The sequence below is a fragment of the Pyrus communis genome, chromosome 6 (genome assembly GCF_963583255.1).
Source record: "Pyrus communis chromosome 6, drPyrComm1.1, whole genome shotgun sequence".
NCBI classification, from domain to species: Eukaryota; Viridiplantae; Streptophyta; class Magnoliopsida; order Rosales; family Rosaceae; genus Pyrus; species Pyrus communis.
In genome coordinates this window covers 21,409,921-21,426,493 of record NC_084808.1, presented here as the reverse complement: position 1 = coordinate 21,426,493, position 16,573 = coordinate 21,409,921, and the positions used below count along the sequence as shown (strand labels likewise).

The 16,573-nt window shown below is 35.4% G+C and overlaps 3 protein-coding genes across 3 annotated transcripts; 1 reads left to right on the top strand and 2 right to left on the bottom strand.

Moving 5' to 3' along the window:
- The first annotated feature begins 4,488 nt into the window (after positions 1-4,488).
- Positions 4,489-6,594, top strand: LOC137738161 (autophagy-related protein 8i-like). Its single transcript, XM_068477789.1, has 5 exons — positions 4,489-4,659; positions 4,772-4,827; positions 5,554-5,606; positions 6,105-6,223; positions 6,313-6,594. Exons 1-5 carry the CDS (start codon positions 4,620-4,622, stop codon positions 6,399-6,401), a joined length of 357 nt encoding a protein of 118 aa, XP_068333890.1. The 5' UTR covers positions 4,489-4,619; the 3' UTR covers positions 6,402-6,594.
- Positions 6,595-7,511: 917 nt separating this feature from the next.
- LOC137736446 (BTB/POZ and MATH domain-containing protein 3-like) lies at positions 7,512-9,727 on the bottom strand. Its single transcript, XM_068475711.1, has 6 exons — positions 9,652-9,727; positions 9,449-9,578; positions 9,141-9,310; positions 8,751-9,036; positions 8,468-8,634; positions 7,512-7,831 (listed from the first exon to the last, which is right to left on the bottom strand). Exons 1-6 carry the CDS (start codon positions 9,680-9,682, stop codon positions 7,677-7,679), a joined length of 939 nt encoding a protein of 312 aa, XP_068331812.1. The 5' UTR covers positions 9,683-9,727; the 3' UTR covers positions 7,512-7,676.
- A 443-nt stretch (positions 9,728-10,170) lies between these two features.
- LOC137736228 (MATH domain and coiled-coil domain-containing protein At3g58250-like) lies at positions 10,171-11,816 on the bottom strand. The gene is made up of 4 exons (XM_068475541.1): positions 11,560-11,816; positions 11,037-11,248; positions 10,822-10,967; positions 10,171-10,293 (listed from the first exon to the last, which is right to left on the bottom strand). The coding sequence occupies exons 1-4, from the start codon at positions 11,814-11,816 to the stop codon at positions 10,171-10,173; spliced, it is 738 nt and encodes a 245-aa protein (XP_068331642.1).
- Between the last annotated feature and the right edge of the window lie 4,757 nt (positions 11,817-16,573).

Below are 16,573 nucleotides of genomic sequence, written 5' to 3'. Positions count from 1 at the left end.
CCACATGATAAGGGTGAACAAAGAAGAGATGGGTAACTTTCGGGTACTGACTTTTCTTCTAGGTTAAAATGATCTCATTGACCATTTAGTACTACGGTCTAGTGGTATTTTTCTTCACTTGTAAGTGAGAGGTCTTAGGTTCGATTCTTGTCAAAGACGAATTTGAACCACAAGCCCATTGTGAGGCTAAGTCCACCTTGCCCTTTTAATGTAGATAATATCATTTGTTAAAATAATAATAATAATAATCCGATTGTAATTAAGTTAAAATTTAGGTAATTTAGGCAAAAAAATCAATAAAAGCTTTACTATTTAACCATATATCAATGATATATTTTTATTAATTAGGCATAGGCCAATGATGAATGTCACATAGACTTTAAGTGATTATAAGTACTTGAAATTTGACTTTTCTATCCATCTTTCATTATCTCTCTTTATATTTTAACACACGTTATGTCCAACCAGCCCTTAACTATCTCATCTTCACTGTTTATTCTCTCTCTCTCTCTCCCTTTCTTTCTCTCTCTCTCTCTCTAACAATGCAACAAAGTGTTTGAATCCATAGAATAGGAAACTAACACTGCAATGCAGTGTTGGAATCACATAAACTTTTGAATATCAAAAGTATAATCACATAATAGGAAACAAAACATTGGAACACAGTGTCACCATATAAACTATTTGAATATTAGTGCACAATCATATAATATGAAATAGACTTTGCGTGGCAGTGTCTAAATCTACAGATCGGAATCACATAAACTTTTAAATATCAAAGTACAATCACATAACAACAAACACTGCAACGTAATGTCTGAATCCATGAAAACTATTTGAATATCAATGCACAATCACAGAACATGAGACAGACACCGCAACAAAGTGTTTGAATCCACAGAACAAGAAACTGATATTGCAACACAGTGTCTGAATCACAAACTTTTGAATATGAATGTACAATTACAGAACAAGAAACATACACTGCAACATAGTGTCTGAATTCACAAAACTTTTTTAGTATCAATCTACACTCGTAGAATAGAAAACAGACATTGAGTTGCAATGTATAGATCCACAAACCTTAGAATTTAAAATGGAGCACATAACCTAAGAAAAAGACCATGAGCAGTGGCGATTAGACCAAAGGACATAGCCACCATGAATAAACATACACATAGCCAACAAATATACCCAAACTGTTGACCTATACTGCCTTACAAAATATGAAATGCCATGTCATCAAAAAGGTTGTTAGAATCTGTTAAATAGTTAGGATCTGTTGGGATAAGGTTAGTCCAGTCAGCTAAGATTGTAGGAGTGGGGTTACTCTTGTATAAAAGGAGAGAATGTGAGAATATGAGCAGTCAGTTAAGCAATCAAAAGAATATTCAGATTTTCCTTAAGACTTTACTGTATCTTCGTTCTTCTTCTTCCTTTCTTTTGTCTTTGTATTTTCTTGGTGGTTGTAATACAACCAATACTGTTAATACAAACAGACTAAACCTATTATATGCCCAAACAATTTAATATCCAAACAAGCTCAAATTCAAAACCAAAAGGTGTAGTGTGCTAATTACACCAAATCTCTCAAAAACACAACTCAAATAACCTAAAACGTAAAAATTGAAGAACAAGAAGATAATAGAAAAAAAAACTTGATCGTAATTTCTCAGGCGCTAGCGCGAATTGTTCATCAGAATCAGGACAAAAGTATGAAATCATTCCGAGTGGCATAAAGTTAACAAGACAGGTGTTGTGAGGCTGAAAAATAGAGGTCGAAGGTGGTGGGAGGCAATGGAGGTTGAAGTCTGAAACCGTTTTATGGCTGCGAGGCTATGGAGGTTGAAGTCTGAGAGCGTTTTGCGCGGTTTACAATGAGGGAGACGGAGAGGTTAAGTGTTTTAAATGACAATGGCATGAATTGTAACTTTTATTTGATTGAGGTGTTTTAATGTAGCTTAAAGTCTCATTGACATATTTATAGTTGAAATAAATTTGATTGACATATTATCAACATCATAAGACCTACTCCAACCTTTAGAGTAAAACTCAAATTTTAGGTTCTAAACTTACCCCAACTTGCTCCAACCCTTGGGGCAAATATGAGTTAAAATCTAAAACTCATTTATGGGGCAAATTTAGCCCAAGATTCCCCTGACTTAGTGAGGCTAACCCACCATATATGTGTATTTTTTTACTTTTATATTTATAAATTTATAGAATCCAACGGCTAAGATCTAATTTGATCAAATCCAACGGTAAAAAAAAATCTAACGGTTCAAATTTAAATCCAACGGCTAAAGTAATTAAAAAAATTTATTTTATGTCTTTCATATTCTTTTGTAATGTTCTACGAGTTTCATGGTGCCGGTTTAATGATTTTTTAATATTTATCGAATCTAAATATTTTTAGGTTAAAATGTTCATCAAATTAAATTAGGATAGTCTACATAATTTTTTTTTTTTTTTAAGTTACTTTAAGAAAAAACTTATCCTAAATTCATTTTTTAATAATTTTGGACTAAAAATTTAACCCAAAATGGTTGGAGGAGAAAGATTGTTAAAATTTTAGGGTTTGTTTGGTATCTAACTTGAGAACAAAACTCAAAATTTTGATTTTTTCTAAAAACACATGTTTTGATTTAAAAAGTTTAAATCCAAAACCTTGTTTGGTATGCAACTTTTCTAAAACTAATCCAAAATAGAAAAAAGTTAAGTTGAAGGGTTTGATGGGGGCTCTATTCTTGTAGTAAATTCCAATCTTCTTGTTGGTGTTTTGAGCTCAAATAATGATCTGGATCTTCGGTGAGATGACGGAGAAGGAGACAACGCTGTCAAGTTGAATCCTTTGAACACGATGCTGTCGATTGAGTAGTTGGGGGACTCAGGGCAAAGCACGAGGTAGAAGATGTTGGCGGGGAGGAGGATGAGGGTGGAATGAGGTCGAAGACCTAGTAGAAGAAGGGTTCTAGCAAGTGTAGTTCTTGTAGCGGGTTGCATTCTCTGATGGCAAGACGCGGTAGACTTGGTCTTTGGAGATCCACAACAGTTGAAAATTTGAGGAGTCGGGGGTGGAGCTTTGTTAAGAAATCAAGCATATTGCAGTGCAGACCTTTGTGAGAAGGTTAGAGAGATGGGAGTGGCTGAATCTCCAAAAAAGAAAAAAAAAAAAAAAATTCTAAAAACACACCTTTTGTGTTTTCAACCAATAGCCTTTGTTTTCAAATATTTTTGGGTTGGAATTTTGGAAATTGTTTTCAAATCAAATACCAAACAAAGATTTTAAATTGTGACTCAAAACTTGTTTTTGAGTTAAAAATGTTGAATACAAATCGAATACCAAACATGCTCTTAAGTTTTAATCCAAAAATCGGAGATGGTCTAACATTTGATTGATTTTATATAAAATCACCCTTAAAATTTTAACACCAGCTATTGAGATTGAACTAACAGTTCAAAATGAAATGTGCAAATATTACAACTCAAAGGCCCAATTGAGGGCCCAAGAGAAAAACGAAAATGAACCTAAGCAACATTCTAGGTTTTTGAACTTGGCTCAACCTTATGGCTGTGTCTTAATCATTCAATGCTATGGATATTTAATTTTCACAATGATTAAATATTTTATTTTTAATCTCAATTATTTATTCGCTTATTATTCTTGTTACATCATATTAAGTTAAATGAATTTCCATTAATATGACATCAATATTTCGAGTTTTAAAGCCGAATTAGGCCTATTTTACAACATACATTTTTATTTTTATTTTTATTTTTATGCAGGCCCCTGATATGGACCTATGGGCTTGCTCCATTTGCTCGATTTCAAGGATGACTTTCTCAATCTCTTGCCTTGCTCATGAATCTATCCAAATGTTGACCTAGTTCAGATCTTCTAATTTTGTTAAAGGAGATTCTGAGTTTAAATTTCACGAGCTATATTGCTTGATCAAAGAATGTGGCAACAAATACATTGAGAGAAGGCCATGGTTTTAATTTGGATAGTGCTATTTATATCCATTTTTACCTCCCACACGTCATTGTTAATTTTGTCTATTGATTTTCTTTAATTTATTTGATTCGACGACTGAAAACTGAAAAATATATGTAAAAAATAAAAATAAGTGTATAAATAGAACCACCCTTAAACTTATGCAGGACCCTTGTCCTATCTTCTACTAACCGAACCAAAAGAATAAAGGATATAATTTCTTGTTTTTGTTAAAGGTAGGGGAAATATCCTGTTGAAAGATGCCATATCCTTTGGGATCGGGATGAATCCGGCCCACTAAAACCGGCAGACTGCATAAAATGCCTAAAATCTCGGCCCAAAAACGACCGAGCAACGTATCGGTTGTTGAGAAGAGGAACGCCGAAGCTTAAAGCAACGGAAAACGACTTGTGAGGTGCGTTTGTGAGCGGTGTACGTAACACTCGTAGGTTTCTCCTCTTCGACACGTCTTTCTCTCTCTTCTCTCTCTCTCTAAACTTTTTCTATAAAATTGGAAGAAAAAGAGTCCCAAAGTTTTGCTTTGATTGATTCGTTTCAGACTTTTCTCAGATTCTCTCTCCTCTCTCTCTCTCTCTCAATCGCAAGGAAAAAAGGTTCAAGCTTTATGGGAAAGATCCAGTCCTTCAAGCAGGAGTTCTCATTCGGTTTGATTTTCCCTCCTCTTTTTTCTATTCAATCATTTAAGGAAAAGGTGCAAAATTGTGACTTTTTTTTTTTTGTGGTGCTAATTATTGGGTATTTTTGTTTTTGGTTTAGATGAACGAGTTGAAGAATCGAAACATATAATTTCGAAATACCCAGATCGAGTTCCCGTGAGTTTTCAATTTTCTGCAATTTTTAGTTTTATTTTTCTGTGATTTTTGTTTTTGTTGAAAAAATGTGAATTAGAAATGCCAAGATTGTGGGAAATAGTGCACTTGTAATTTGAAAAATTGAAATTTGTTCTTGTTGGTGCTATTGGTTAACCAGAATTTCTGAATTTGTTTACGCGTTTTTGCTTTGTTAAATTATTAATTTATTATTTTATTACAATTTGACTTTGACCCGATTGAGAGATGATAACATTTTGGTGGCTGAAAGATTTTGATGGATGGATGCTTAGAAATGGCAAAATGTTGGTTTGTCTGTTAAATAAAGGACAAATTTTAATTCCTGTGGATTACGTATGTGAAGAATGTCTGTCATTTTCTTTTCTACAGTTGTTGATGTGTTATGCGGGTTTGATCGCTTTCAGGCAGTTTTTTTTCCAAAACTTTTAGAACATGGAAGTAAATTAAACATGATGATTCCCATTGTCACCCCCGAGAGCTGTGTATTATTGATCGATGCTTTTTTCGTTGCATGTCGTGTATAGATCTGACAAACACGGGAGGAAGTGATTATTTTAGGAAGATTTTTATGTGAAAACCGCACATGTACAATCATAGAGCGGCTTAATTTGAGTAGAAGCAACACGGTTGGACTTTATTGGAAGATTTGTTGCGAGCGTTGATACGATGTCAAAACTGATGAGGGTGTTCTTTTTATGTTTTCTGCAGGTGATCCTTGAAAGATATTCCAGGACAGACCTGCCGGAAATGGAAAAGAAAAAGTATGTTTTAGTTGCCACAGTTCTCTTCTGTTAGGAACAAACTTAAATGCTATATCCCATATGGCTTCATAGTTTCAGATCAAAACTTGTAAATAACACTTTCTAGCATCCAGGAATTTTGATATTCTTATCAGTCAGTGAAGTTTCTGTCCTTATCAGTTAGTAAAGTTTCCGTCTCTAGGTCCTTCCTCCTGGTTTCTTTGGCATACTTGTAGGAATCCTGACTATATAGCTCTTCGTTCTTGAAAAATAGACAGCTTGGCTTCTGTTACTGGCTCTGTGTTCTGAGGATCTTTTGACTTTTTTGCTTCCTTTTCTGTCCTTAAGTAAAAGATGCGTGGTTGGATGAAGTTCCCTTATCTGCAGTTTAGTATTATCCGAATGTAGATAAGAAGTTTGTAGAAATTGGTTTACTTCGTGGACAATTTTAGCCAATTGTTTATGCATTCTCACTTTAAGGAGAATAACCTCTAACCCGTGTTTCCTTGTTTCATCTAGATTCCTTGTTCCTAGAGATATGTCTGTCGGGCAGTTTATCCATATCTTAAGCAGCAGGCTTCACTTGACTCCGGGGAAAGCTCTTTTTGTTTTTGTGAATAACACTTTACCTCAAACAGGTAAAAAGAGCCTGTTATCCAGTGGCCAGTTTAGCGCCTGCATCATTTTCGAACCTTCTAATGCTCTCTTTTGTGTATTTCATTTACAGCCAGTCGCGTGGATTCCATCTATGAAACTTACAAGGAGGATGACGGTTTCCTGTATATGTGTTACAGCAGCGAGAAAACCTTTGGTTAGCCTTGCGATCTCCTCCCCTAATCATCTATTCGCCTTGTCCATCTCAGTGACCTGTAAGTATTCATTGTTAACTTGTTCTCGATCCGAACGGGCCCGTGAGGCGTGCTTCACTCTGTATGATCATGTTCGTTGTATATTTGATTCATTGTGAATTCTGTAAAGTTCGTACTTTTAATAATGCAACATTTACCAATTCAGTATTGTCCCATTTTTCTTTCCCGTCCCAATATATTTCCAAACTTTTCCTCCGTAAACTACCAGAGTTGTCGCATTGAGGTTGCACTTGCAGTGCCTCAAAAGTGTGCTTTAACCGACTCACCATTAAAAGAATAATGTTAGGGAGACTAAATTTTGAAAACTAAATGACATGGATGTTGATGATTGGTTTATTATTATGCATTGATAGACGTACTTATTTCTATTAATAATATATCATTTAGTTTGCAATTTTAATCTCTTCAACATTACTCTTAAAATCTGACAGCATAGGTCATCAGATCGTTAGAATTCAACAACTCTCATAGTGCCAGTTATAGAGTTGTTGGGATCCTCTATTGAAGCTTATGCAGCGGGGCCCACTGTTGCAGAAGCTGTTGGCCACTCTCCTCCATTCGTGAGTATTATACGTGCCAAACACAAAAAAAAAAAAAAAAAAAAAAATTCAGAAACGTTGCTGATGTAATATCGACGTCAACCTTACCCGTTGGCCCAAGTGGGCATTTGGGCAAGCTTTGCATGTCTCACCAGTTGCCCTCGGCCTGCTGTAGGTGGGTTTCGTGGTTGAAGGGCATTTTCCAAGCCCTTGCCCTTTGACAATGAGTGAAAATGCTCTAAACCAAGATCTAGCAGTGAAAAAGTCTCGTGTATTGTATTTCTATGCTCCACTGCACAATAAAATTTTTGAAAGAAAAAAAAAAAATGAGAGTTTTAACGAAAAGTCTACGGTACTGTTCACTTTAACGAAAAACTATATTTTTACACTAAAAAGTCAAACCTGGCACTATTCATTTTACCCTTTATTTTGTCCTTATCGTTAAAACTAAAAGTTTTCAAACCATTTTTATTAGTTTTCCTAAAAAGAAATTGAAAACAAGAAGAGCATATGAAGAATAGAGAATGATGTATTTATTCCTCATGAAGGTCGGAAGCAATACTTTCATACACACGACCAACAAGTCTAGTGAATATGGTTTTAACACCTTATTTGACATTTTTTAGTATTTTACGCCCCCATAGTTTCACACAGAAGACATTTATTACTGTTTTACAATTCGGCTACAGTGCACTAGTTATTCCATGGACAGTGACCTCTGCCTCAATGATGCAAGTATCCTTCGACACAAGCCCCATGCTTGCCTGATTCAATAATCCCAGTGTAATGAATCTCCACCATCCCCACTCCGAATTTGAGGCACTAAACCAGTAATTTGCTACAACCATAAAAAATATTATCAGTTTACAAGTATTTTGGATTAAAACACACACATAGGTTGCAAACTTTTAATAAAAAATAGAACTAGGTGGCAGTAAACAGATTAAATTGTCGTTTGTGTACGATTTATCGTCCTTTTAATGTTGCTCAAAATATTCAGTTGCCTTCTACTAGAAACAAGAGTCAACATCCCGCAACATTTTGCAACAACCAACCAAAAAGTTGTGAACGTTTTCAGTGGGTTGTAATAAAAAAATTCTCGATATCAACTTTCCACTGAACGAGAGTTCAACAATGAGCATCACCATCGTCGTTGCCATCGAGATTCAAACGCCACGAAGAACTCGAGCACCAGTGTTTGTCCATGGGTTGAATTTCATTAGGGGGCGCCAATAAAGCCACCTTTTAATAAGGAAAACTAACGAAAAGTTAAAAATTTTTTCTTTTTAATGAAAAGTTCTTTTTAAAGGTATAGTGAATAGTACTAGGAAAAAGTATAAATATGATTTTTCGTTAAAAATGAACATTACCGGGAGTGTTTTGTTAAACCTTTCCTTAATTTTAAAGTTTGTAACACGTTCAAATCCTTATTTCCTCGTATGATTATGTAGCAACAGGAATACCGAATCTTTACCTTTACCAAACTGATGCCTGGCATTCACCTGGTCTAGGAGGCGTAGGGTAAACTCTGCATATATTTTACGGCCAGGAGGAAGAGATTTCGGTTCGGCTAACGCCAGATAAAGAGCCAGATGGGTACCAATTCCATTGCCTTTTCCCTTGGGATATAGCTGTATCTTCCTGCAAAGCAACCAATATATTTACAAAACTTTTACTTGACTCTGCTTAAGTCTCCGATGTCTTCGGGAAAATTTCTTATACAGGAAGCGAAGTCTAACTAGTTTAGGGTTACATACCATTTATGGTCTCCGGCAGTGAATACTTTTGAGTCGTAGGATTCACCGCCTAGCTTTGAGAAGTTGTCAATCCTCCAAATATTCTTGTACATAATAGGATCCTTTACCATCGATAGACACTCTCCTTTGTCTGTCCTGCTTTCTTTAGAAACAAAGACCTCCGCTCCGAACACACATGTGTCATCAATGAGGAATCCATTGGAAGCTTCATTGAAAACTTTGTGCGAGAGAAATTGATCGAACCCCCATTCAGGTTTCATCCCATGAAAGCGCCTTTCCTTTTGTTCTAAGCAATGCACAGGGAAAACATATAAGAAAATGAGGCGATGTTTCGCAATTATGAGAACAATAAGCTTGTTTATATTTTGAATTGAATGAAAGAAATAGTACCTTGAAAAACAAAGTAGTTCCCGTTGTTCTGATCGAGCGAAAACAACCTGAAAACAGCATACACTTCCGAAGAAACCTGGAGAGCATTTGATCCTGACATTACCAAGTAGAGAGAGATGTGCTCTTTTACATTCCTATTCTTGTTTCCATTTGGATAGAAAACCAGTTTCCTGCAGCAAAACAACAAATTATAGTACTCTAAATTAAGTAGCTCGAAAATTAGAAGAAAATACTAGCAATTATTGTAAAGCTTACGAAAAAAGAAACAGTTAGGATTTGTTCTTAGAAATTGAGAGAAAGGATTGTACCATTTGTATCCTCCGGCTTCAAAGTCCCCGGATTCATATTTCTCCACTGAGTTTTTGGTGAGCAATGAAACCGACTGGATTTTTACCGTGTAATGAGTTGGTGGTGCATCAGAAATTGTTCTCAAAATCCCTGAAATAAAATTTGTACATTAGTTAATGCTTTCAACTCCAACACACTCAAGCAAACAGATAGAGCATCTTACCATCTTGGTCATCGAAGTTAAGACTAGTCATGTCGATAAACTTAATTTTTACCGATGATTCGATTACAAAGAATTCAACCGGTTTTCAGTTGCAGAACAAAGTATGTTTTGCCGCTTTTATTAAGGAAATATTAAAGGTGTTATTCCTAACTTGAAACCTTTTTGAAGACTGAACTTTTATGCTTTGCTTCTAAAGGGTTACCCTTGTTTCATTGAAAAGGTATCCAATACCTGTTAAGGAACAATGTTTAAGGTTTAGCATTGTCGAACAAGTTAAGATTAGTCTAGCCAAACAAAGTTTTTAGCTAAACACGAGATGCTACTTGAAATTGACTGGTCAAGACTCGACATATTTCTCACACGACAGATTTTGAACGCCACTTTTAGTACAAGTGGGAAGGGGCTGCAGCTCTAGGGTTCTATAGAACGCCACTTTAATTTAGTACAAACCATATCATGGACGCAGAACTTCATTCGTATTCATAAGTTGATTAACAGCATTTTAACAATATCCGAAATCTAATACAAGCTGACTATAGTGCTTCCGCAATTCCATGGACAGTGACCTCTGCCTCCACTACGCAAGTATCCTTCACCACAAACCCCTTGCGTGCGATTGACAGGCACTACACCAGTGGTCATCTACACAGAAGAAATAAACCCTCATGTTATATGACATTATATACAGTTAAACACTCAGCGTACCAGGCCGATCTTTTACCTTCTTTAAACTCATGCATGCATTCTTGAGAATTGATAGACACTCTCCATTTCCTGTTCTTCTTTCTTTACAAACAAAGACGTCCGTTCCAAACACACAGTGATCATCTACAAAGGTTGCCTACTTATTAGCCTCAACTGACCTCACATGACGAGGTGAAACGTTAAAAAATGTGCGTGCCAGTGGCTCAATATGTTAAACACATAACATATTTAAAAAGAAGAAAAGTGGCCTTCCAACTCGCAAAAATCACAAACTTTAGACAAAATTAATTAAAAACATCAAAATACCCTTCAATCACAAGTCATTTGGTGAACGAGGATTTTAGCACTATGGTATACCCACATCTAGACAGTGCTTTTACAACATCATGGACAAGGTTTTTAGTCCTTTCATTCGTAACATCTTTTTAGCAACAGCCAAAACATACGACATGCCAACTACAGTACAGTTGCAGTTCCATGGACAGTGACCTCTGCCTCCACTATGCAAGCATCCTCCACCAAAAACCCATTGCCTGCCTGATTCAAAGTGTCCAGCGAAATGAACTTAGGCCAGCCCCAAGTCAGATTTGAGGTACAGAACCAGTTGTTACCTACACATAATACACGGCGATGTTATGAAGGATGCATGCAATAAAACACTGAAATAGGACAATCTTTACCTTTAAAGCACTTATGTTTGGCATGCATTTGATCTACAATGATCAGTGAAAACTCTGCAAATACTTTGGGGCCAGCAAGTTTTTTTGGATCGCCCAATTCTGAGAATAAAAGAGAAATACAAGGAAAAGATTCTGGATCATCCAATCCCAAGTAAAGAGAAATATGAGTATCCTTTCCAGCGTTATTTCCCTCGGGATAGAGCTTTATCTTCCTGCAACATCGGGAAGAATATGGTGACTTTTTATTATATATTTTTCGTTATTTGGGATGGGACCCGATTCACCTCACATCTTTGGGATTGAATTAAAAGAGCAAACTCGTACATGGGAAGCAAAATTTCAGCAAGTTTTACAGTGATCGACCACATCTAGTGCGAAAGTTTAGTTAAAATTGCATATATAGTTTGAAACTCAAAAATAATATCCTTTTGTTCTCATGCAGGTAAAACAAGATTATACGGTGGACTAAAAATTTAAAATTCTCTTATTAAGGGTATTAATATAAAGGGCCTAGCAGAGATACCAATTCCGTTCTCCGGCAGTGAAGGGTTCTGATTTGCAACATTCATTGCCTAACTCTGAAAAGTTCTCAACCTTCCAAACATGCTTGCACATAACAGCATCCTTGATCATCGATATTGACTCTCCTTTGCCAGCTCTTCTTTCTTTACAAAGAAAGACCTCAGCTCCAATCACACAGGAATCATCAACGACATATCCGTTGGAAGCATCAGTAAACGATTTAAGAGTGACAAGCTTATCAAATCCTGAATAACGCATCATCCCATGGAAACACTTTTCCTTTTTATTGGCATCTATGGAATATGCAAGGTACAAAATAATGAACAGAAAATGAGCAATGAGCACTGAAATTTGCAAACAAGAAAATTTCCGGTCTATGAACACTACTACAATATATGCTATCACCGGCGGAGGACAAACCGACGAGAAATCAAATTTCTGTCGAAAATTTGGCACAAATCCGACATTAAACAATGTAATGTCGCTTTTCAATAGCGACACTATTGCTAGCGTCGCGAAAGGGCTTCAGTGTCGCTTTTTGAGCTTAATCCGACACTACACAGTGTCGCTTTAAAGCGACACTAACCTTAACATCGGTTTAAAGCGACGCATACTTACACGTGCATCAGCTATTTAATTATAAAGTATGCAGTCTACTGTCGCTTTAAAGCGACATTATATTAAAATTAAATAAATAAAATATTCTTTAAACCGACGTTAGATAACAATTAAATAAATAAAATATAAAATCTAGTAACGGTCTTAACCGACACTATATTTGTTAATAATAATAAAAATAGATGGACAACTGCATGCAATTTCAATTAATTCCAACTAAAGTAAATTATATAATCAAAATTATAAATTTTAAGATCTAAATAAATAACAAAAACAATAATGCCAAACTGTACATCTAACATTTCACATAAAATCCAAAAAGTCGTCCGTCGTAACAAACATTAAATCCGACATTACAAACATAACATAAAAAAACAAAAAGATAGACCAATTATACTGTCGTATTTAACCGACAAGAAAAAGAACCAATTAAACTACCCAACCGAATCTGCGCCTGAACGTCGTCCAGATCCTTCTGCTTGAGAACCTTCTGCTTGAGATCCTCCTCCTTGAGATCCTCCTCCTTGAGATCCTCCATCTGATCCAAAAATCCTCGACAAGTCCACATCAAATCCAACACCTGCAAGCATTCCAGAAAACCCCCCAACTGGAACTTCAGGAAAAGATCCACTAGGAGCAGCCATCTCAGGTCGATATACTGGCACTTGACAAAGTGGCTGCTGCATGTATGGCATGGGCGGCTGCTGCATGTATGGCATGGGCGGCTGCTGCATGTATGGCATGGGCTGCGCAGGCATCGGATACACAGGATATGGAGGTTGCTGATTATGGCCAGCATACGGATATGTAGGGGGAGGCTGACTTTGGCCCGACTGTTGAGGAGGTTGACTGTGGCCTGATTGTTGGGTTCCCGGGCTATACGGTGGTTGTGGCTGAAATCTTTGAAAAAACCATGCAAACAACTGATTTTGCTTGTTCTCTAGTTCCGAAATCCGTTTATTATTATTTTCGTCCCTCATTTTCAACTCATTATTTTGAGTCATCAGCAACGCCATTGAACTCTTAGATGATCTCCTGGAGGAAATTGATGTAGAAGATGAAGAAGATGCATAAGACACCATATCAGGAGTCACACCATGACCGTATCCTCTGACTCTATTATACCTCTCAGGACCCATAGTATCAACATAAACTTGGGTCCTAAGATCTTCATTATCGTCTTGGCCCGACTCAATCAATGTTTGCAGGTTGCTCTCCATTGTTGACTTGCATTACAATTTTTAAAAACAAAAATTCAATCGTAAAACAGAAATATAACTATAGATAATAAATACTAATAAAATCAAATACTAACACGAAAAAATCAATTACCCCTGTATGCTCCGATGTTTCATCAATCCATGTTTTATCTTTTCGTGTATGACATTCACGAAAAAAGGTTACAGGATCTGCTTCTTTCCCATGCTTCTTCCGCTTTATCAAAAATAAAATTTCACACAAACAAATTAAGCAAACCTCATACTAAAAATAAATATAATTATTTAAAATTCATCATCTCTTTAAAATGTACAATCCATACATATTCTTCCCGCACTCTTGCAAAGGATTTTGTACCAGTAGTATGGTTCATTGATTTTAATCCCCGATTAATCTTATTTTTTTCAGCAACCTCCTGAAAAAAAACGAACGAAAAAAAAAAAGATTATATTAGGCAACTTTAAAGTTATAACGAAATAAATCGTGTAAGGTTTACCTTTGTTTTGTCTTTATTCCAATATGCCAACAAATCATCCCACTGGGCAGGAATCACATCAGGAGGAGGCTCGCTGCGCACCTCTTCTGCTCTTTTAGTATAATACTTTTTTTTTAACTTATTTCTAAACTCTTTGTGCGCATGCTCTGCAATCTTAAGCGTCATATGACGGATCAAAGGCATTTTTACTATATCTGCATCTTCAAAAAAAATATTTCCCTACATACATAAAAACAAAAAACAAAAAAAATCACGCTAGTCAAATATTAATACAATCATTGACCTATTATTCTATTTTCAACTAAAAATAAAAACATCTATATATACCTTTATTCTATTCCAGAAAGCTTCCTTATCTTCTTCCGTAACCTTACGCCAATCTTTCTCCAACGGCAGATTTCTATAGTCCCTAACCTCCGCTGCTACATGTTTTGAAAAAGCACTAGCATTATCACTAATGCATTTTCCGGACGAATCAAACGAACAAAGCTGTTTCGTCCATTTAGGAATTGAGGGTCCACGCCTCCGTTGAGATGTACCTTGTTAATACAAACACACAATTAAAAACCAGGAAACAAATGTATATTTTCAGTTTAGCAATAATAATAGTTCAAACACACACACACAAAAATAAAAATAAAAACTGAGATTAATAACAATTAAAAAAAGAACCAGCATCACCCTCGTCCTCTTCCAAGTGACGTTCTTCAGAACGTTGATCTTCACGAGAACTATCCATAGCAAAATTTAATGGAAGGAGAAGGAATATGGCTGAAATGGGGGAAAGAGACGAGAGACAGAACTGGAAGGAATATGGCTGAAGTGGGGGATAGAGATGAGAGACAGAAGTGGGGATAGAGATGGGGAAGTGGGTGGGGAAGTGGGGGATAGAGACGAGAGACAGAGATAGGAAATCAAGAAGATTAAATGTGGATAATTGCATAGCGTCGAAATATGAACACTTTGCGTCGGTTAAAACCGACACAACGTCTGACTTTGACAGCAAGCCTACACAGACCTGACATACTTTGGGCAGAAAGCTACAGACCTGACATACTTGGGCCTTGACATACTTTGGGCAGAAAGCCTGACATAATTTTCAGACCATTGCGTCGGTTAAAACCGACGTTATGTGGCATAGTGTCGAAATAAGGAAGCATTGCGTCGAAATAAGGACCCATTGCGTCGAAATAAGGACCCATTGTGTCGCTTAAAACCGACACTATGTCTTATAGCTTTTGACTGAGGACAGTACCGTCTGACTGAACCATCATTATAGGCTGACATACTATGTCAGTACCGTCGAAATTAGGCCACATTGCGTCGGTTAAAACCGACGTTAGACTGACAGATTTTTATAACATCGAAATAAGAACAAGTTTGTGTCGAAATAAGATAAAATTTGCGTCGAAAAAAGAACAAATTTGTGTAGTGTCTCTGACAGAAAATCCATTGTAGCATATACTCTCGAAATTGTATAATTTTGCATCGGTTAAAGCCACTATAAGCATAATTTGATATGATAATGACTGACAAAGTCTTCCAACCCATTCCCCCGTGCAAAAAAAACCAGGAAAATTCCCTCCCAACATAAAAAAAAAAGTTTTAAGTTACAAAAAAAAGAGAAGAAGGATAAAAATAGAAACAAAAAAATTAAAAAATTTTAATCCAAAATTAAAAAGTAATCAGTTATCTCATATAATATTTTAATAAATAAATTTATTAAGTTGAATCAAATTTTTTTGCACTGTAATTGTTATTTTAATTTGTTTTTATTTTGATAATTTTTTGTTGTTATTTACTAGAATGGATTAGATGAACATAATTTGAGTTGTTTTGAGAAAATGGAATGAATAATATTTATAAGCATTTATGTTAAATTAACAATATTAAATATAACATAAACTTATAATATTTATTAATATAAGTATATATTATGGATTAGATGAGCATTTCTCAAAAGTTTAACTTTGATAACATTTGGTTGTTATTTACTATAATGGATTAGATGACTTTGATAACATTTAATTTGTTGTTATTTTGATAATTTGATAACATTTGGTTGTTATTTACTATAATGGATTAGATGAGCATTTCTCAAAAGTTTAAACATTGCCAATGTAATTCAAAGCTTGCATTTTATTCTTTTTACAAAATCATCAATTTTCATTGATCATCACACTTTCATTAAGTATAACGTAAGATTTTGTGGTATCCACTAGTATAAATATTTTAATTTGAAGATCGAATTCATTCATTGTATTCATATAGGTTCAAGGAGTGTAGCTGTAAAAAATCATCAAAATCAGGCTTACAATAACCGTTAAATCGTCATTTTTAGTTGATAACCGTCGATCATGCATGGCCCGTTACTTCATCCCAGAATGTTTGTTTTTTGCGATTTTTTTCGTATACGATCTCGAATTATATACAAACATGTTTGACGGTTGGATCGTTGAAATTAGTTTCGTAGAATGCGTATCCCATCAAAACGATAGATTCACTAAGACTTAAAGAGTTTATTCACACTTTCATTAAGTATAACGTAAGATTTTGTGGTATCCACTAGTATAAATATTTTAATTTGAAGATCGAATTCATTCATTGTATTCATATAGGTTCAAGGAGTGTAACTGCAAAAAATCATCAAAATCGGACTTAAAATAACCGTTAAATCGTCATT